General features: G+C 36.3%; 3 protein-coding genes across 3 annotated transcripts in view; 2 read left to right on the top strand and 1 right to left on the bottom strand.

Moving 5' to 3' along the window:
* Positions 1 to 21887, bottom strand: part of LOC127425738 (ataxin-1-like) — a 391578-nt gene that overhangs the window by 200741 nt on the left and 168950 nt on the right. The window lies entirely within an intron of this gene.
* On the top strand, positions 109 to 8801 carry LOC127425745 (tissue alpha-L-fucosidase-like). Its single transcript, XM_051672006.1, has 8 exons — positions 109 to 680; positions 764 to 898; positions 6684 to 6821; positions 6952 to 7057; positions 7151 to 7351; positions 7925 to 8115; positions 8277 to 8376; positions 8521 to 8801. The coding sequence occupies exons 1-8, from the start codon at positions 334 to 336 to the stop codon at positions 8650 to 8652; spliced, it is 1350 nt and encodes a 449-aa protein (XP_051527966.1). The 5' UTR covers positions 109 to 333; the 3' UTR covers positions 8653 to 8801.
* LOC127425747 (GMP reductase 1-like) lies at positions 10938 to 20409 on the top strand. The gene is made up of 9 exons (XM_051672010.1): positions 10938 to 11325; positions 14948 to 15067; positions 15272 to 15355; positions 15827 to 16000; positions 16102 to 16183; positions 16332 to 16438; positions 16636 to 16678; positions 19087 to 19246; positions 19413 to 20409. The coding sequence occupies exons 1-9, from the start codon at positions 11239 to 11241 to the stop codon at positions 19591 to 19593; spliced, it is 1038 nt and encodes a 345-aa protein (XP_051527970.1). The 5' UTR covers positions 10938 to 11238; the 3' UTR covers positions 19594 to 20409.

Below are 21887 nucleotides of genomic sequence, written 5' to 3'. Positions count from 1 at the left end.
TTCAGGAGTTATACTTTTTTAATGAGGGAAAAAAAATTACTGAGGGCTCCTTTAAAAGAAAGCACATTCTTTAATTACAACCTGTTCATGTGTTTTGGTCACATGTTTTATGTCATATGATGAACCAGGAAATACGTAGTTGTTTTTCGGATTTTATGACCGCGCTATGATTAGTTGAAAGGGATCTAGGAAGAAATATACTTTTTTTTTTTTGTGCAGACGTCAGTGTGCGTTAACTACTATGCACTGATATTGGAGGTTTAGGCTCACTTTTGCTCATTAATGCTCGCGCTCACATGTGCAAATTGAACTGGAGTTTAGTTCTGTTAAATAATGGAAGTGACTCGGATATCACTGTTTCTTTGTCTGTTATCATGTGTGTCGTTAATCGGAGCTCGATACACTCCCGATTGGGCTAGTTTGGACTCCAGACCTCTGCCTGAATGGTACGACGATGCGAAGTTCGGGATCTTCGTTCACTGGGGAGTGTTTTCTGTGCCCGCGTTCGGCAGCGAGTGGTTCTGGTGGAACTGGCAGGGCGCGCACAAACCTGATTATATTCTGTACATGGCCAAGAACTATCCACCTGGATTTACATATGCGGATTTCGCACCTGGTTTTCGCGCACAGTTTTTTGATCCTTCTGAGTGGGCAGAAATCTTCGAAGCTTCAGGAGCAAAGTGCGTATTTAGGACAAGTTAGATGCACATTTGGATGTTATTTGTATGTTTTTTTGCATATAATTTTGTTTTGTTTTACTCAGATATGTGGTTTTCACGTCCAAACATCATGAAGGCTTCACCAACTGGGGCTCCCCAAACTCCTGGAACTGGAATTCAGTGGATAATGGACCGCGCAGGGATCTTGTTGCAGATTTGGGCGTTGAAATAAGGAAAAGGTATGTCTGTTTGTACGTACTTGCACACTTTGGTGAATAAAAGTACCAATTTCTTTCCATAAGAGCAAAATCTGTACATTATTCCAAACTTTTGGCCACCAGTGTAAGTGTATGTAAACTTCTGACCCACTGGAATTGTGATAGTCAATTAAAAGTGAAACAATCTGTCTGTAAACAATTGTTGGAAAAATTACTCGTGTCATGCACAAAGTAGATGTTCTAAACGACTTGCCAAAACTATAGTTTACAAATATGAAATCTGTGGAGTGGTTAAAAAATGAGTTTTAATGACTTCAACCCAAGTATATGTAAACTTATGACTTGTACACTACTGGTCAAAAGTTTTGAAACACTTACTCATTCTTTATTATAATTTTTTTTTTTTTTTCACATTTTAATATATTTAAAATTATATAAATATTAGTTTTATAATGATATAAATTAATATGGTGGCACAATTATATTTTTGCCTACAAAACTAATTTCAAACATTTAAGCAAACGCCTTCAGATCAAAAGATTTTTAAGATCATGAGAAACATTTCATTTCACATATATATATGTGTGTGTGTGTGTGTGTGTCATAACTTGCATAACCTCTAATTTTAAGGTATGTGTTTACTCTAATGTCTCTTCAAAGAAATAACATGGGCATCCCAATAATTTATTTTATATAAATGTAAAATAAAGGAGTGTAAATGGTGTGTACATACATGTCTCTCATTAATATGAGGTCATAAACACTGTATGTAGCCTATAATAAGTGCATAAGAAGACGGTTAAGACTATGGGCCCTATTTTAAGAGTGCAAGCATTACGTGCAATGCAATGCCTTAAGTCATTAGCACAAAGTCAATGGGTATGGTCATGAAGTTTTGGTATTTTTGTGCAAGCATGCGCAAAGTCCAGGCACAAGTGGGTTTGGTGAAATCATGCGTGCAATGCTCAAAAGGCTGGACCAAGTGTAATTTAATTCTGAGGTTCTTTTCTGGTTATTCCATCATCTGCGTCCTATTAGTCTATTACCTCAAGCACCAACGATTTAAACAGAGACAGCACATTCATAAGAAGTTTGTAGTGTAAATGAAATGTATGCAATGCATTAAAGTAATATAAATATGGACTGTAAGTATTATTATTCATTTTCATCTACTGACACCCAAATCATGGCTAGTATTAACAGTGATCGTATCGGAACGCACTTCACTTCTGCCGGTAGATTTTAATAAAAAATAAATAAATGCATTTATTGAAACACGAACAAATTAAACCAAATATATTTCTAAATTCAAATTACACATCAAAGGAAACGAAAATATAATCAATATAACAAAGTGGTCAAAAAAAACACACCAAATCTAAACATCTAAACACTTCCACTGGCCCCTTTTGCAGTGACTTAATATAAATTAAACTAATATAAATTAGATCATAAATACAATTTTAAATATAAACATAATGATAATAATTGAAAAATAAGCCATGACCTTTAGATAGTTTAACACAATCTCTTAATCTCTTAATTTAATGTTCCACTATATCTTAAGAGTTTGGACATTTTAACTTTATGACCACCTGCTAGAGGAATCTCCAAACTGCAAATGCAGGAACTGAATTTGGGTGTCATTTTATTTACATACAATACACCCACAGTAGCGCAAACACTCCCAACCATGCCCATTTGCGCTGGCAAGAAAATTGCACTTAGAATTAGCGCTCTCATGAAAATTGGATAAGACATTGCGCATGGACATAGTGCGTTGTGCTGCGCTTTGCGCATTTACGAAAATAGAGCCCTATGTCACTTCTGTCACTGCTTGACGTTTCATTTGAACGACCTTTTTTTCTGTGTTTTAAATTTTATGGTTATGTGAGTTTGATCGAATTGAGATGATTTGAACCCTTGTGTTGTGTTCATTTGTGCTAACACCTTTTGTGTTCCCCGTTAAAATTGACTTGCCCACTAAGATTGTTAATAAATCTCAAATCTCAAATCTTAAACTACTTCAAAGAGTTCTCATCAAAAAATCCTCCACGTGCAGCAATGACAGCTTTGCAGATCCTTGGCATTCTAGCTGTCAGTTTGTCCAGATACTCAGGTGACATTTCACCCCACACTTCCTGTAGCACTTGCCATAGATGTGGCTGTCTTGTCGGGCACTTCTCACGCACCTTACAGTCTAGCTGATCCCACAAAAGCTCAATGGGGTTAAGATCCATAACACTCTTTTCCAATTATCTGTTGTCCAGTGTCTGTGTTTCTTTGCCCACTCTAACCTTTTCTTTTTGTTTTTCTATTTCAAAAGAAGCCCATAAGGCCTGCACCCCTGAGTCTTCTCTTTACTGTTGTACATGAAACTGGTGTTGAGCGGGTAGAATTCAATGAAGCTGTCAGCTGAGGACATGTGAGGCATCTATTTCTCAAACTTGAGACTCTGATGTACTTATCCTCTTGTTTAGTTGTACTTCTGGCCTTCCACATCTCTTTCTGTCCTTGTTAGAATCAGTTGTCCTTTGTCTTTGAAAACTGAAGTGTACACCTTTGTATGAAATCTTCAGTTTTTGGCAATTTCAAGCATTGTATAGCCTTCATTCCTCAAAACAACGATTGACTGACGAGTTTCTAGAGAAAACTGTTTCGTTTTTGCCATTTTTGACCTCATATTGACCTTAAGACATGCCAATCTATTGCATACTGTGGCAACTCAAAAACAAACACACAGACAATGTTAAGCTTCATTTAATGAACCAAATAGCTTTCAACTGTGTTTGATATAATGGCAAGTGATTTTCTAGTACCAAATTAGTAATTTAGCATGAGTACTCAAGGATAAGGTGTTGGAGTGATGGCTGCTGGAAATGGGGCCTGTCTAGATTTGATAAAAAAATGACTTTTTCAAATAGTGATGGTGCTGTTTTTTACATCAGTAATGTCCTGACTATACTTTGTGATCAGTTGAATGCCACTTTGGTGAATTAATGTACCAATTTCCTTCCGAAACAGCAAAATCTGTACATTATTCCAAACTTTTGGCCGCCAGTGTGTGTGTGTGTATGTGTGTGTATGTGTGTGTATGTGTGTGTATGTGTATGTGTGTGTATGTGTGTGTATGTGTGTGTGTGTGTGTGTGTGTGTGTGTATATATATATATATATATAACACACACACACACACACAGCCAAAAGTTTGGAATAATGTACAGATGTATGTGTATATATATATATATATATATATATATATATATATATATATATATATATATATATATATATATATATATATATACACACACACACACACACACACACACACACACACATATGCACTACTGGTCAATAGTTTTGAAACACTTGACTGAAATGTTTCTCATGATCTTAAAAATCTTTTGATCTGAAGGCGTGTGCTTAAATGTTTGAAATGAGTTTTGTAGACAAAAATATAATTGTGCCACCATATTAATTTATTTCATTATAAAACTAAAATGTAATTTAAAAAAAAAGTTTTTTAAAATTGATGACTTGGACCAAATAATAAAGAAAAGCAGCCAATAAGTGCCCAACATAGATGGGAACTCCTTCAATACTGTTTAAAAAGCATAACAGGGTGATACCTCAAGAAGTTGGTTGAGAAAATGTCAAGAGTACATGTCTGCAGATGGTGACTACTGACTGAAGATGCTAAAATATAACACAGTTTTGATTTATTTTGGATTTTGTTTAGTCACAACATAAATGGAACTATGGGAATTATGTTATTCCATAGTTCTGATGACTTTACTATTATTCTAAAATATGAAGAAAAAAAATTATAAGAATGATTAAGTGTTTCAAAACTTTTGAACGGTAGTGTGAATATATATATATATATATATATATATATATATATATACAGTTGTGCTCAAAAGTTTGCATACCCTTGGAGAATTGGTAATATATGTACCATTTTTAAAGAAAACATGAGTGAGCAGGCAAAACACATTTCTTTTATTTCTTATGGGATTCATATTCAACTGTAGGTTATAACAGAATGGAACAATCATGAAACAAAACATGGCAACAAAGAAAAAAACTGAAATGACCCCTGTTCAAAAGTCTGCATACCCTTAGTTCTTAATACTGTGTATTGCCCCCTTTAGCATCAATGATAGCGTGCAGTCTTTTGTAATAGTTGTCTATGAGGCCCCAAATTCTTGCAGGTGGTATAGCTGCCCATTCGTCTTGGCAAAATGCCTCCAGGTCATGCAAAGTCTTTGGTTGTCTTGCATGAACCGCACGTTTGAGATCTCCCCAGAGTGGCTCGATGATATTAAGGTCAGGAGACTGTGATGGCCACTCCAGAACCTTCACCTTTTTCTGCTGTAACCACTGGAGGGTCAACTTGGCCTTGTGCTTAGGGTCATTGTTGTGCTGGAAAGTCCAAGAGCGTCCCATGCGCAGCTTTCATGCAGAAGAAAGCAAATTGTCTGCCTGTATTTTCTGATAACATGCTGCATTCATCTTGCCATCAATTTTCACAAGATTTCCCGTGCCTTTAGAGCTCACACACCCCCAAAACATCAGTGAGCCACCACCATGCTTCACAGTGCGGATGGTATTCTTTTCACTATAGGCCTTGTTGACCCCTCTCCAAACATAGCGCTTATAGTTGTGACCATAAAGCTCTATTTTGGTTTCATCACTCCAAATTACAGTGTGCCAGAAGCTGTGAGGCGTGTCAAGGTGTTGTCGGGCATATTGTAACCGGGCTTTTTTGTGGCATTAGTGCAGTAAAGGCTTCTTTCTGGCAAATCACTATCCTTAAATAAAATAGTTTTTTTGCATGATCAGTCATATTTTCAAAATCAATGCCAAAATTTCACAATTTCTGCCAGGGTATGCAAACTTTTGAGCACAACTGTGTGTGTGTGTATGTATGTGTGTATGTATGTGTGTGTGTGTGTGTGTGTGTATGTATGTATGTATGTATGTATGTATGTATGTATGTATATATATATATATATATATATATATATATATATATATATATATATATATATATTGATACGATTCATTGAACTGAGCTAATAGCAGGTTAGTGGGGGGCACTCCCTACAGAAAAAAATTATAATTATGTAATAAATTAATAACCACTTGCTTGATCAAACAAAATAATTTTAGAATCTGGACTTTACAATGAATATAGCTGATCGTAGCAATTCTTAAATGATGCTTTTTGATTTGCTGACAAATTAGAACTGTTTTGTTCTCAGAATTTATTATCACAACAGTTATATTATATTAGTTGGTAAAACATAACATGAGATTGCCATGTGTTATATATCATTGGAAAGGTTTCAATTAGTAAAATGCAATGAGAATATTTGCTTCACTCAGAGGCAAAACTGCAGTGAGTATTAGTGTATTAAATTCCCACTGACACACATAAATACAGTATAATAAACAGGAGTGTCTTTTGTGATGTTTTCCTTGTTACTTACTTAAACATGCATATAACATAGACAATGACATTACTTAATTTACAGCAGTCTATCCTGATTCAAACGAGTCCAAACATAACATAATACGATGAGTAGATCTTTAATTATTCCTCAAAGATTGTACATGGAAAGACGATGCACAACATTTGTGTGTTCAGATGCCCAGTATGAACAAAGTCATGGAATTTTATTTCCAACTGGATGAAATAAACTACAGTTTTCAAAGGGGAAAAAAAGTTAATCAGTCAGTTTTGACCAGAACACAATATAAGGGTTAAGTTGATTGCAGGATATTTTTATGCTCTTTAGATCTCTGCATTATGGACTCTACAACTCTCTGTTTGAATGGTTCAACCCCCTCTACCTGAGTGACAAGCAGGCTGGTTTCAAGACCCAGGAGTTTGTTGACAACAAACTTATGCCAGAGCTCTACAATTTGGTCAAGAGGTAAATAACTTCAGTCATATGATTGAGAAGGAATTGATTTTATGTAAGGAAGAAATATTGCATATGACGTAAGCCTGACTTTTTTTTATGAGACATTTAAGTGAGATGGCAAAGTGTTGTTTCCTTTCAGGTACAAGCCAGAGTTGATCTGGTCAGATGGGGACTGGGAAGCACCTGACACCTATTGGAACTCTACAGAATTTCTAGCCTGGCTCTACAATGATAGTCCGGTCAAAGTAAGATCCGCACACAATGTCATTCTTATTTTGGAAAAGGGTCTCAAATTTTTAATTCAAATTATAATAACTGCTTTATTACACTCTTTACAGGATGTAGTTGTGGTTAATGACAGATGGGGGGCGGGCTGTTCCTGTAAACATGGAGGTTATTACAACTGTGCTGACAAATTCACCCCAGGGACGTTACCTAGTCACAAGTGGGAGAAATGCACATCAGTGGACACATACTCTTGGGGTTATCGTCGTAATATGGAGCTAAATCAACTAATGGATCTACCGTCCATAATAAAGGTGGGATATGTTGCCATTACATGTGGCTGATCTTGAGTGCATTAAAGGAATATTTCACCAAAAAACGAAGAATTCTGACATTCACTTATGCTCATATTGTTCCAAACCCGAATTACTGTCTTTCTTATGCAGAACATAAAAGGAGATGTTTTAAAGAAAATCATGGGCTGTCTTATCAATACGGTGAGAGTAGAGAGCCTAAAAACATCACAAAAGTATCATAAAAGTAGTTAATGCGGCTCATGTGTCATTTTCCATGTCTTCTTAAGACGAACGAGTTGTCATTTTTCAGTAAATATCTTTGTCCAGTGCGTGTTCATCATCCATTGCACTATGAGTTCATTCACATTGAGATAACTTGAGGCGTTTTGTATCATTGGACATCATTAATTAAGCTTTGAACTTGAACTATTTGAAGTTTTTGAACTAGTGAATAGTGAAATATCTTCCATTGTGTATGTATAATTGAGTGTTTTGCCATTCACATTTGATGTCGCTGCTGTTTTGCACCTGAATTCACCCTTTGTAATCAATGGAATGCATCATTCGACCTCTCATTTTGTGTGACCATAGGACCTGGTCTACACAGTGGCCTTCGGGGGCAATTACCTTCTGAATGTGGGGCCCCAGCCAGATGGCATGATTCCACCTGTTTTTGAGGAACGTCTCAGAGACGTTGGAGCCTGGATGAAGATCAGTGGGGAAGCCATTTATGCAACAAAGCCTTGGAGAGTACAGACTGAGAATGCAACTGTCCCTGTCTGGTGAGTTGATGCTTTCTAAACTTTTTAAAGATTCTTCTGAGTCTCTCTTCTTGTCTCTCTTCTGAAATCTCAGTTTAGCCTTAGTTAGCCTGTGGTGTATTTATATTAAAGCTGTGAATGCATCATTAGTTTTAGTGTTTTTCATTTTCCTTCAATTCCAGGTACACCTCAAAAGGCACCACTGTATATGCTATCTTTACCTCAAGACCCATGCAGAACACCTTTCAGCTCTCTGAACCTAAAACGTCAGACAAAACTGTGGTAAATATTTACAAGAACCTCAGAAATTTGATGTCATTGAAACATTTGTTTCAGGACAAAAATGTGTATTATTGAATGAATAAAATTTAAAAACCATTTCAATATCAAAGAAGGTCTTAGCGTTAATCATGCATCTGTGTTTAGGTGACTTTGTTGGGTATATCTGAGCCTTTGAAATGGGCTCCTCTACACTCAACGGGACTGATTGTGCTGATAACGGATCTACCCTATTCACCTGCTCAAGCCTGGACACTTAAGCTGGATGGAGTGTCTTAAACCACTCATTTCTACTGAGGATTATAATGGGATTTTTAGACTTTTGTTTTAAGTTTTGTATGAATCTATTTTTTAATGGCAGAGAATTGACTAGATTGCTTATTAAATGAACAACAACACATACATAATATTAAAAATAATTTTAAATAGTTAATTGTGGACTTTATTTATTTTACTTAACATGAACAAAACCATTGTTTAATGAGATGTATAAGATATACTGAAACCTGTGGCTAAAACTGAAATTTAAACCAGAAAGTATATTATAGTTATTTTAGTATTTGTTGGAAAATTAACAAATTCTTAAAATGTTTTAACAGTTAGCACATTTTATGCAGCACCACTAATCATTTTGTGATGCAATAGTCACTGTTCTGTTAATAGGCAAGTCAGGTTTATTGGCATTATATGCGCAAATACAGTGAAATTAAATGTCACATTTTTTCAGGGTCTTCAGTGTAATTTATAGACTGGGAAATAATAATAATAATAAAGCTGCAGCTAATACGTCGTCATAAAGAAATGTATGTAATTACTACAACACAACACAGAATTAGTTTTTTTTATTTTTTTATGCTGTGTGTTAGTGTTGCTAGCTAAGGTGCATAACTATCATTATTTCTCATAGTTATGGTTAGAGATTTGAACAAAGACACTCCAGAGACTATTTAGCAGAGATGGGCCACTTCTATTAGAATGAATGGGAGAAACTGCATCTGTCAACGGATGTAGAAAGGAAGCCCCGCCTCACAGGTAAAAGAGCCAACTTGAGAGCGCGCTTACACATTAGCTATACAAGCCGGGAAAATTGCGTTGTTATTTATTTTTATTTTTTTCTTAATCTGAGGTAAAAAAAAGCACAATTTATGATACCAGTGTTGTCATATTTTACTGCTGATTTGAAATAAGTTCTTTGATTGAAATCTTGACCAACCATTTTGGAGATTTTGGTCTTGCCCCATTTAAGTAGATAGGAGCTGCTCTTTCATGACTGGAAATAGCTCTGAAATAGCTTCATGGGAGTGTTCCAAAGATGGCCGCCAGTGGACTGATTTGCTAGATAAAATTTGAGAACTCTTCCTGAATTGTTTGCACAAAATGATCTTATTGTGAATTCAGAGATTGTAGGTAGAAAGTTTTTAAGCAGAAATCGGTCTGTGCTTACTGAAATTTGAACCACTGCCCCCAGTGGCCGAAGCTGGAAGTGTTGTTGAAACCAAGAATTTTTTTTAGTTGTAATGTAAGAGGCAACAGAATATTTTGTTAACCAGACATCCTACTCCAAACCCAAACTTAACTACCAGTGGAGTATAAATGTTATCTTAGAGGGAAAATGCATCCTCTGAATCAGGCTCATTAATGTTTATGCAAACGTACTTCCTGGTTTCCATGAGACTAGAACCCGTTTGTCTGATAGTAGATGGCGCTTGTCACTGACAACTTGGCAGAATTGGGTTGATGTTAGGGCACCAGAACATTCGGAAGCAACATATCGAGTTGATCAGACATGATACCTCAAATTGTGTGCCTTTTTGAAGAGTTCTGTGCTATTACCTTTCTGAGTGATAAGACTTCCATTTCTCACCTGTAAAAAATCTATTAGATCTACATTGAAGTGAGGACCCCAAACCATGTATAAACAACCAGAATATCATGGAGACTTGAGGGTGGCCTTTGTATAGATTTTTTTTTATTATTATTGAATTGAATATACTTTATTGCCCCATGTAGGGAAATTTGTCTTGGACTCGATACACAGCACCTATTAGACAACAACACATACAGTACAACATACAACACAACATAAATACTAACAAAAGAACTACCATAACAACATGTAAAATTAATTGTCGCAATGCTAGGGTACTCTGGGACAGTAAGCATCCACCCAGAGCACCCTAGTATTGTGGCAGTGAATTTTACATGGGCAAGCACAACTCACATTTTCTTCAGAAAATGTACAAACAAATCTAGTTCACATCTACAAAACAAAATGATCTTATGTGATACTGCGGGATGTCATATATAACAATACATTAACAGTGCGAGGCTCACTTGCCCACATGATAGAATTCTCTGTATTAGACCACAGCAAAAGCACACCACCTATGTTGAAGACACGAATAAGATACTGTATCTTCATTTTTGTCTCCTCCCTCTTCCTCCCATGAGATTACTCATTGATTCAGAGGAGCAATACCCCAGCTGGACAGCAGGTGCTGTGTGCACATATAGTGCAGTGCAGAGCTGGACTGCAGTCACTGCATTTCTATGTGTTTGGGGGTGTGTGTGCTTATATGTGTCAGGCAGCCACACAGGAAGCACTTCTATCGCTGCTGCTGCCACTCCATACTGAATGCAAGAGGAGGGGGAACCATGGAGAAAGAGAAGAGGGAGAAAGAGGAGAGAGAGAGAGAATATACAGGTCTTGCCAAATAAAGCCATGGGGGCCTGGACAGTGATGGCCTTTTCTACACTATAAATACACTGTTATTCTGCTGGATCAGGTTTGGTGTCTGGAGCTCTGGACCAGTAACTGCACCAGCCCAGTTCTAGGAACTCTCCTCCACTCTAAGGCCAGTCACAATGCCCCGGGTGGATGCTGACCTGAAATTGGACTTCAAAGATGTCCTTTTCAGACCAAAAAGGAGCAGTCTGAAGAGCAGGTCAGAGGTAAGGTTGACCGTCTGCTTGGTGTCTGTGTATGAGACAAAATCCATGTCAATGGGCTTGTTATGAAGGATTCATTTAAATTCAGAAGGGGGGAAATCTAAATCTAAATGACCTTGATGGAGTCTGGCTGGCAGGACTGTTTATATATATATATATATATATATATATATATATATATATATATATATATATATATATGGGGCCCATATTTAGTTTGTCAAGGTCGATCAGCAGCCAGAGCTCCAGTATGAGTTGGCTTTTCTTTATTTTGTGATGTTGATGTGTCTTGAAACAAGCCCAGCAGAGTTTGTGGTTTGCAAGGACAACTGACCAGACGAAGTAAAGGCAACCTGAGAGCTGGTGCCCTCAAAACATGTTTAAAAATAGGCGTGTGGCACGCTGTGTGATAAATAGAGGCAGATTCCAATGTGTTGTTACACTTGAACAGTCGGTCTGCCCATTAATTGCCCACTAAAACATACATGCACATACCTTACTTGATCATCTGGACTTATTGAGTGTCCTGTTCCACGCATTTAGTTGATAAAGATTAGTGTTGAGCTGTGATGAGGTTGCTAAGCCTATTCTTTTATATTTCAACAAAAGGTTTTTTTCAATAGTTTTTATCCCCCAGTTATGCCACTTAAACATCTGCCATTTAACATCTTTCTTAACTGTTACTCTAATATTTTTAGTTTACAGAAGCTATTTCATAATCCACGAGCTGAGGTATTTGTCTTCTTTCAACAGCATTGGTTTAGAGCGTGTTAAGTTGTCAGCCTTCTGTCCCAACAATGATACAACATCAATTGTTTCATATTCTGTTTTACTGCACACACACACACACACACAAAGTTTTTTCTGTTTGTTTCCATTAAAAATGTCTAAAAAATCTTTTAAACAAGATACATTTGTATGAAAAGCAAAAATACATAAGATATAAAGAGTAAAGACTGGTTTTCAAAGAATATACTGTATATTTAATAGTTTTTCTCCTTTGCAAACTGTTTTGGGAACACTTAATAATAAGGTTGTATTCAATGACATTAGTTAATGCATTATAAACAATGAACAAATATACAAACAATAAATGAACATTAAACAAGATTAAAAAATGCTGTAAAATAAATTGTTCATTGTAAGTTCATGATACCCAATGCATTTACTAATGTTAACAAGTGGAACCTATTTGTAAAGTGCTGTCATTGTTTTTTCTTGTTTTAAGCATTAATCTAAAAAAAAAATTAAATAATAGTTATATTTAAATATTAAATTTGCATGTACTTTTAAATATTATATTTTATAATATTTATAATACCAAGATGAATAAATGCTGTAAGAATTATTGTTCATTTTTAGTTCATGATACCTAATGCATTATGTTACAAATAGAACCTTCTCATAAAGTGTTACTAATTTTTCAGTGTTCAGGCTGTTTTATTCAGAGGAGATTTCCCGGGCAGTAAAGGGGACTGTGATGATAAACAGCCTAATATAGACAGAACAGTAGACGAGGGCCTTCAATTAACCTGCAGTGATCAATCGCTGGTCTAGCCTCAAAGTGCAACAATAAGCAAGGTGATCCAAATCTAACTGACTGAAATAACTATAATATTTATCTCTAAAAAGTAAAATGTTGAATATGATCCCAAGTTCCCAACAACAAAATTGCAGTTCAGCAAGTAGTTTCCAGAAAATCTTTTTTTGTAAAGTAATTTGTATGGTTTTGTTTTCAGTACAATGCCAAAAATGCACTATAGAGTTTTTATAGATGAGTTTTTCCACTGCAATAAAAGGCAGGAAAACAATTAGATATTCACAGAGCAATATAGTTTAACTGATGTGGGTGCAGCATTTACTAGAACTGAAAATGACTGATCAAGAACCGATTCTGAGAACCTGAGAGCATCTGAGCATGAGAGAGAGAGTGCACTCTGTATACAGGATATCAGGTTACAACTCACAGAGCTTTTTTTCTAACAAACTTATAAATGATTCAGCACAAATTAACTCAAGATAAAACCAGTGAAATGGATGCAGCTGAACTTGAGGGACTTCATAAGACTCTACAAAGAAATCTATTTAAAAAAAAAAAAAAAAAAGCCTGTCAAACAGTCACATTCTGGCTTAACTCACATTTCACATTATCAGCTGTTGTTAAGTCTCTGCTTATACAAAAACCTTTTATATCTTATGCAATATTCTTGATCATGGGAATACTTGCCACTTTAGTGTTTTATGTAACTTATAAGTTTTTATTTAAAACTTGATTCAAACTGGTACAAAAGCATACAACCTTTACTTCCACAGAGAACATAAACTAACCAATGGACAATCTTATTACTATTTTTCTAAGTTTTACTCCAAACCTAAAGTCTAACCCCTTACAGAAACCCTAAACCTATCCATGTATTTAATAGGAAAAAAACTTTTGTGTACCACAGAAGGAAAACATTGGGACGAGACAAGAAAAGCATATTACAGGTTATATACACACATAAGTCATTTTGTATTGCATAAATTAAAATGGAAAGAGTAACCAAATTTGTTAACAAAAGTTACCTTTCTTAAAAAAAAAAAAAGTCGCATGATAGCTTATGATTCTGCCATCTTGTACGAGTTCCAGTGAGACACTTACAATGGAAGTGAATGGGGCCAATCCGTACACGTTAAAATACTCACAGATTAAAAAGTATAGCCACAAGACACGATGTAATGTCAACAAACCCTAAAATGACTGTAAAAATGAAGGTATATGAGTTTTAACAGAAGTATTAATAATATGTGCTTTTATAAATTATAAGCTTCACATTTCTGCCTTTAAACCCTCCAAAAATTGGCCTCATTCACCTCCATTGTAAGAGCCGCACTGTAACTTAGATTTTTGTTTTTTTAAAGAAAATGATTTTCAGATATTATTTTATGTGGTAATCAACATTATGCCACAAATGCTGTCGATTGAGCTCAACTTGTATTGAACCCGGAATATTTCTTTAATGATACCTCCTATTGTGGGGCTTGTTGAGGAGAGGTGTGCTATTACTTTTCTAAGCAATCAGACTTTACTTCAGTTTTAGCTTGCCAGATGATAAAACAGGAAACACTGATATGGAGCCAAGCCATATGAGGGAACAGAATATCATGAAGACTTGGGGATGGGTGCTTTTGACTTGGACCAGTAAGAAACCACCTAGAACACCCTAGCAACTGCATAGCAACATGAAAAAAGCCACTCAGAACATCTTAGCAACATCTTTGCAAATTTTGCAAGCACCTTTCAAATATTCTTCAGAAAATGTACAAATCCATTATTTACACTGCAAGTAACCACTATCTGAAATAGAGAATGACTCCAGTTCAGTTGTTTCAGTAACCGTTAAATAGATCTTAATATGATTCAATGGTAATATTATTGAGCACATGCTTTGATGGGTTACAGGAACAGGGGAATGGGCTAGGATCACAGGATGTTTTGGTAATATATGTCCCCATCCATTAAAATGATACAAAGCTCTTTAGACTGTCACATATACAGCTCTGCATAGGACAGGACTAAAAAGGGTTTCTGTATGTTTACAGTGTGAATGGAAATTAATTTGCTCTGCATGCTTTGTTTTTGCAGGTTGACCTGCAGAGGAACTTCACATTCCGGAACTCCAAGCAGACGTACAATGGCATCCCGATCATTGCTGCTAATATGGACACCACTGGCACTTTTGAGATGGCACAGGTGCTCAGTAAGGTGAGAGCTTTCTTAAACAAAGTAGGTGATGAAACACTTACTGTTTGCTGTTAAGTTTTGATGATCACCGTGATTATCAAGATCTCGCTGAAACATAAGTAGTTGTGTCCTGTTACCATGAACTGGGATTAAGATGCTCTTATATTTCGGCCTGTCTCAGTGCCAGACTTGGGCTCTCAGACGTCTCTCTGCTCTGTCTTTCAGCACACTCTCTTCACAGCCATTCAGAAGCACTACTCCCTAGAGGAGTGGAAGACTTTTGCAGCCAGTCATCCAGAATGCCTAGAGGTTAATTTCTAGAACTGAATTTCTTGTTCATGTAAAAGTCTCCTTTAATTTAGTAGTGCACTCATCTATCTGTCTGTCTATCTGTCTATCCATCCATCCATCCATCCATAATAGGTCATATAATATACCATCCATCCATCCATCCATCCATCCATCCATAATAGATCATATAATATACCATCCATCCATCCATCCATCCATAATAGATCATATAATATACCATCCATCCATCCATCCATCCATCCACACATGCAACTTTACCATATTTAGTCATACCTGTATATCAAGTGTATACTGTATAGTGTATCATTGCTGAAAAACTGCCTTCAACAGTGGCAATATGCATTGTCAGTGAAGCCTGTTATTGGCTGAAAGATTCTGATCTGGTCAGCATATATTATATTTTGTGCATGTGTGTAGGTTACATGTCAGTTTGCTGTTAAATTAAGCATCTTTCTTCTCATCCAGTAGCAGGTTGCAGCGAGCTCAGGCAGTGGAGCGGCAGATCTGGACAAACTTTGCAGCATCCTGGAGGCCATTCCTCTCATCAAATACATCTGCCTGGATGTCGCCAATGGCTACTCGGAGCACTTTGTCGAGTTTGTAAAAAGAGTTCGGGAAAAGTTCCCTAACCACACCATCATGGTGAGATAGAAGATGATTTTGCTCGTATTAAAGAAAAATACATTTATTTTGTGTGTTTGTATTACTACAGAAATATGTTGACAATGATTTTGATCATTTAGGCAGGAAATGTTGTGACAGGGGAGATGGTGGAGGAGCTGATTCTTTCTGGAGCTGATATCATTAAAGTGGGCATTGGGCCAGGTATCAGTTTTTGAATTTCCGGTTTATGCGATTTCCTAAAACTTTAAATACATATTTATAATACAAAACACAATACGTTTGAAACCATATAAACATATTGCTTCATCTGAAGCATATTTATTATGTTTGATTACACTGTGATCTTCAGGTTCTGTGTGCACTACACGCATTAAGACCGGTGTGGGTTATCCACAGCTGAGCGCTGTCATTGAATGTGCCGACTCTGCTCACGGACTCAAGGGTCACATCATCTCTGTGAGTCCTCTAAAATGACATTCATCTTTAGCATTGCAGTACGTGGGCTGGCAGATGGAAAGCCACAATGTCATCACATTACCACAAGAGGGCAGCATCCTCAATCCTATACTATCTACAGTGTAACTACTTTAAACAAATCTTCTCTATTTAGTAGTAGTTTTTTTTTTTGTAAAACTTTAGTTTTTCCTCTCTAGGATGGAGGATGTAACTGCCCTGGAGATGTTGCCAAAGCTTTTGGTGAGTTCAGTTTTCATGGTCTTCATTTGATTATCATCAAATATGAAATAAATATTTTGTGACACTTTACAATAAGATTGTATTCATTAATATTATTTAACCCTTAAATGCATACCTTGGGTCCTTACTGACCCGGAGCAGCTCACCTCTTTAGTATTCCTCAACCTTTCTCTTACCAATAGTGTAAAAAAATCAAAAAAAAAAAAAAAAAAACTTTTTCTTTGTTTATTATAAGACAAAAGAGTACTATATTCATACAAATGTCTACTATATCACATTGATTTTCCGTGCAACAATGGTGATTTATCAGTGTGTGTACACATTCATATTATACATGCTATTTCTTACTGAAGGTGGCACTGATGTGTCAATGATTTGACATTGCTATTTGATGAAGAAGCAACATGGAAGGAAACTATAGAATGTGGAACACATGGACAGTATGATTTTGCTCTTGCCTTTTTATTGTACTGCTGAAATTATGTAAGTGTTGCGTCTATTTAGACTCAAAAAGTGCTTGAGAAAATATTTATGAGTAGCTTCTGTGTAGATTTTGTGTTAAGTATGGCTCAGTGTGTAAGCTGGTTTTTTGACAGCTAGTTTCATCACATGAAATTTCAGTGGAAGTAATGAATCATGTTCTTTGATTTCTCTTTGATATATGAAAAATAAAACATATATAAATATATCAGAATATATTCTGTTTTATTATTTTATATTTATATTTTCGATTGTCTTGAAAATGCTTTGAAAAGTTTACCACTATCTGGGAATTTTGTAGATCCATTTGTGATAGATATACGTGCCGGGTCTCTAAAGACCCGATGTACACTACTGTTCAAAAGTTTAGGGTCACTTACTCATTCTTTATTTTTATTTTTTCACATTTTAGAATAATAGTAAAGTCATCACAGCTATGGAATCATAGAAATGGAAATATGGGAATTATGTTGTGACAAAAAAAAATCCAAAATAAATCAAAACTATGTCATATTTTAGCATCTTCAAAGTAGCTCACACTTTGCTGAGATTTTGCAGACATGTACTCTTGGCATTTTCTCAACCAACTTCTTGAGGTATCACCCTGATTTTTAAACTGTACTGAAGGAGTTCCCATCTATATTCCCATCTTAGTGGTTGCTTTTCTTAATTATTCGGTCCAAATCATCCATTTCAAAAACTTTTTTTTTTTTTTAAATACAATTTTAGTTAAATAAATTAATATGGTGGCACAATTATATTTTTGTCTACAAAACTAATTTCAAACATTTAAGCATACGCCTTAAGATCAAAAGATTTTTAAGATCATGAGAAACATTACAGGCAAGTGACACCACACGTTTGAACGGTAGTGTATGTAATAACGTTTGGTGAAACACCCATGCATTTAAGGGTTAACTATGTTAGTTAACATGAACTCACAATGAACAATACTTGAATGACATTTAATAATCTTGGCAAATGTTCATTTAAAGGAATAGTTCACCCAAAAATAAAAATTCTCTCATTACTCACCCTCATGCCATCCTAAATGTGTATGACTTTCCTTCTTCTGCAGAACACAAATGAAGATTTTTAGAAGAATATCTCAGCTCTTTAGGTCCATTCAATGCAAGTAAATGGTGGCCAGAATTCTGAAGGTCCAAAAAGCACATAAAGGTAATCCATTTGACTCCAGTGGTTAAATCTATATCTGTAGAAATTATATGTTAGGTGTGGGTGAGAAACAGATAGTCCATAGATTCAACACCCTGCCCAGTAGGTGGCGATATGCATGAAAAATGCATAACGCCTTCTTCAAAAGACAAAAGTAGAATGTCAAAGTGAAAGTGGATATAGTTATATATATAGTTTATAGTAAAAATGATTTAAAATATTGATCTGTTTCTCACCCACACCTATCATATCCCTTCAGAAGATATGGATTTAACCACTGGAGTTGTATGGATTACTTTTATGGTGCCTTTATATGCTTTTTGGAGCTTCAAAACTTGGTCACCATTCACTTGCATTGTATCGACCTACAGAGCTGAGAAATTCTTCTAAAAATCTTTGTTTGTGTTCAGCAGAAGAAAAAGTCATGGTGAGAGAATTTACATTTTTTTTATGTGAAATATCCCTTTAAATGCTAAAATTTTTTTGTATAATTTTATTTATTTTATAATAAAAGTTGTATATTTTGACATTAGTTAATGCATTCTAAACTAAAAATAAACAATAGTATATTTTTAAATTAACATGAACCGAGATTAATAAATGCTGTAGAAAATCATTGTTAGTACATGGTACCTAATGCATTAACAGAGAGCCTACAACCTTACTTTAAAGTATAACTATAATGATAATAATTATATATAAAGGAGATATACTGTATATAACCATTGTTGTTATTATGAATATTATATTAGGTGCTGGGGCAGATTTTGTCATGCTGGGAGGAATGCTTGCAGGTCATGATCAGTGTGCTGGTGATGTCATTGAGAAAGATGGAAAGAAATTTAAAATGTTCTATGGGATGAGCTCGGACACAGCCATGAAGAAGTATGTGGGAGGTGTAGCAGAGTACAGGTGAGAATGTTTTCATATATTTAAAAAAAAAAATGGTTGTGGATAAAGTTGATATTTACTGTATGGTGATTTATTTTGAATTTGCTGATAATTTATTGTGGTAGGTTGCTGATGTAACCTAGATGTTAGCAGGGCATCTTATGTACATATGTTTATGTGATTTCAGGGCCTCAGAGGGCAGGACGGTCCAGGTGCCCTACAAAGGTGATGTGGAAAACACCATCAGGGACATCTTGGGCGGCCTGCGGTCCACCTGCACATATGTAGGAGCTGCCAAACTCAAAGAACTGAGCCGCAGGACGACCTTCATCAGAGTCACACAGCAGTCCAGTCACATGTTCACCTAGTCATGCACACTAAACAGCACAAACCCTTGTAAATTCACCATTACCGGTTAGGATAATGTGAAAACATTGCATTCTTTCATCTCCCCAACCTCGCTGTTGCACTGTCAGTAATAGTGTTATCCTGCTTCTTTAAAATAGCAGAATGAATACACAATAGAGAGGAAAGACAGACACAATCATCATTGACATAATTCCCACTCTCTTCCCATTTTCAGTGTTCCTTGGATGCATGTATCTCTTTGTTTCATTGATTATCTTCCTCAAAAACTCTCTCCCACACACATTAACACTTACAGTGATTCACTCAGGAACCTGTACATTACCTTGTAAAACCAATGAAGTTACAGCATGACTCAGTTTCATTAATTTAAAGCCTTTAATTTCTGTACAATATGCAATGGCATTGAATCTATTTTTCCCTTAGGAAAAAGCCATTAACAGGACAATACTTGAGAAATTGATTCATTCTTTGTACCTATGCAACCCATTCTCTGCTGAGAGTGTACCAATCAGCATGCTGGTTCAAGAACTTACCAACAGAGAATATTCTCTGCCACTGTTTGCTAGCCCCTGCGTGTTGTAACTCTTGAGTTGATCTGAGCAGCGATTGGTGCATTGTGTACTGGTGTGAACTATTTCTGTAGGCCTGCTTCCTTTGTGAATGTTCAATAGGTGTGGTGGGATGTCGTATCAGACCAGAGGAATGTGAAAACTGCTGTACCTCATGTGTTCAAAGCCTTAGATGAGATAGCAAGTACTTTATTGTTCTGTGAAATGTGAGTATAACATTACATAAGGAGAAATAAACATATTTGAATGAAGAATGTGGTTGTTTTATTCCAAAAGGCCAAAGTATTCTTCTGTTTTCCACGTGCTGCTACGTCTCGCTACATCGTTTTTCTAGACACATGGATTTTGCATCATCTTCGTATTTGCCTGCAGTTAACTCACATTAGGCTTTGAGCACACAATTTTTTTTTTCCAACAACGCAATGGCCCAGGATATGATGTCACGAGAGAGGGCTTCTGGTGTAAGTAATACATCACAAATAACAAATATTCAAAATGTTAAAATATATTGTCTACTCACTTTCATGCCAGAGGTGGAACGTTGTTACTCTATGACCATGCGCTACACGGAAGCATTTCGCTGTTGCGCACAGTCTCCGTGTTTACATCAGCATCTCCCACTGAACACGTTTATATACGCAGACTCCGTGATCGTCGGGTGGTGGATGCTGGGGAGTTCAGGGCCCCCCTTCAACTGGGGGCCCCAGGGCTTAAACCAAGTAATCCCATGCATTAATGCAGCCCTGAGTGTGACCACCTCTTTAAGCATATCACAAAGCAGTCATAGTGCGCATGCGTTAAACGCATACGTATGCCTTGATGTCAAAAGTGTGTATTTTGAAAGGCTGAGCACTCGACCATGCACGAGACAGAACATCATGAGGAGAAATGAAGTATAGGCTACCCTATAAATACCAGAGTTGGGAAGGTTACTTTTAAAATGTATTCCACTACAGATTACAAAATACATGCTGTAAAATGTAATTCCCTGTCTTTCACTCACTCAACATTGTGTCGATGTAGTGACACTAGGGGTTCGATCTTGAGAGCCCCAATCACCTTTGCTTAAAATAGAAAAGGCCAATGAAAATTGGCGAGTGGAATTTGCATGCCACTCTCCGCCCCGGACATACGGGTATAAAAGGAGATAGTGTGCATCACTCATTCAGATTTTTTCTTCAGAGCCGAATGCATGTTTGTGTGTGTTCGTCCTCTCACCTCTTGCTACGCTGCTGGATTTTTACGCCGCATATCAGCGGTCACCCTCGCACGGTTGAGTACTGTGCTTCCCCTGGGTGCTTCAGCAGCCTGAGTCTGCAGGTGCTAAAAGTGTATATTCAAGAAAGAGTATATTTGGAGGGTTCACGTGACGCCATGCAAGAGACGTGTGAATGACGAGCTCTGCGAACTTTGCTAGTTTTTTTAATTATTTTCATGTTGTGATCCGGTGAGATTCAATACACCCAATTACATACTTGCTCTTTGAGGTAAATATGGCAAAGAAGTAAAAATTCTCAGACTCTGGAGACATTAAAAGACACTTACGTGTTACGATTACGGCGATGGAAACAAAATTCTCCGAGTTGTTTACAAGAGTGACAGAAGTTGAAAAACGAATCGATTATCTTGAGTCATCGGAAAGGGAATTAACCACTAATCCGGCCGCGTCCAAAACAGATTTGGAATTAATTTCGGAAAAACTGGAATATTTCGAAAATATGAGC

This window comes from Myxocyprinus asiaticus, chromosome 34, assembly GCF_019703515.2.
Source record: "Myxocyprinus asiaticus isolate MX2 ecotype Aquarium Trade chromosome 34, UBuf_Myxa_2, whole genome shotgun sequence".
NCBI lineage: Eukaryota > Metazoa > Chordata > Actinopteri > Cypriniformes > Catostomidae > Myxocyprinus > Myxocyprinus asiaticus.
The sequence above is the reverse complement of the archived record's forward strand: the minus strand, read 5'-3'. Positions and strand labels throughout refer to the sequence as shown.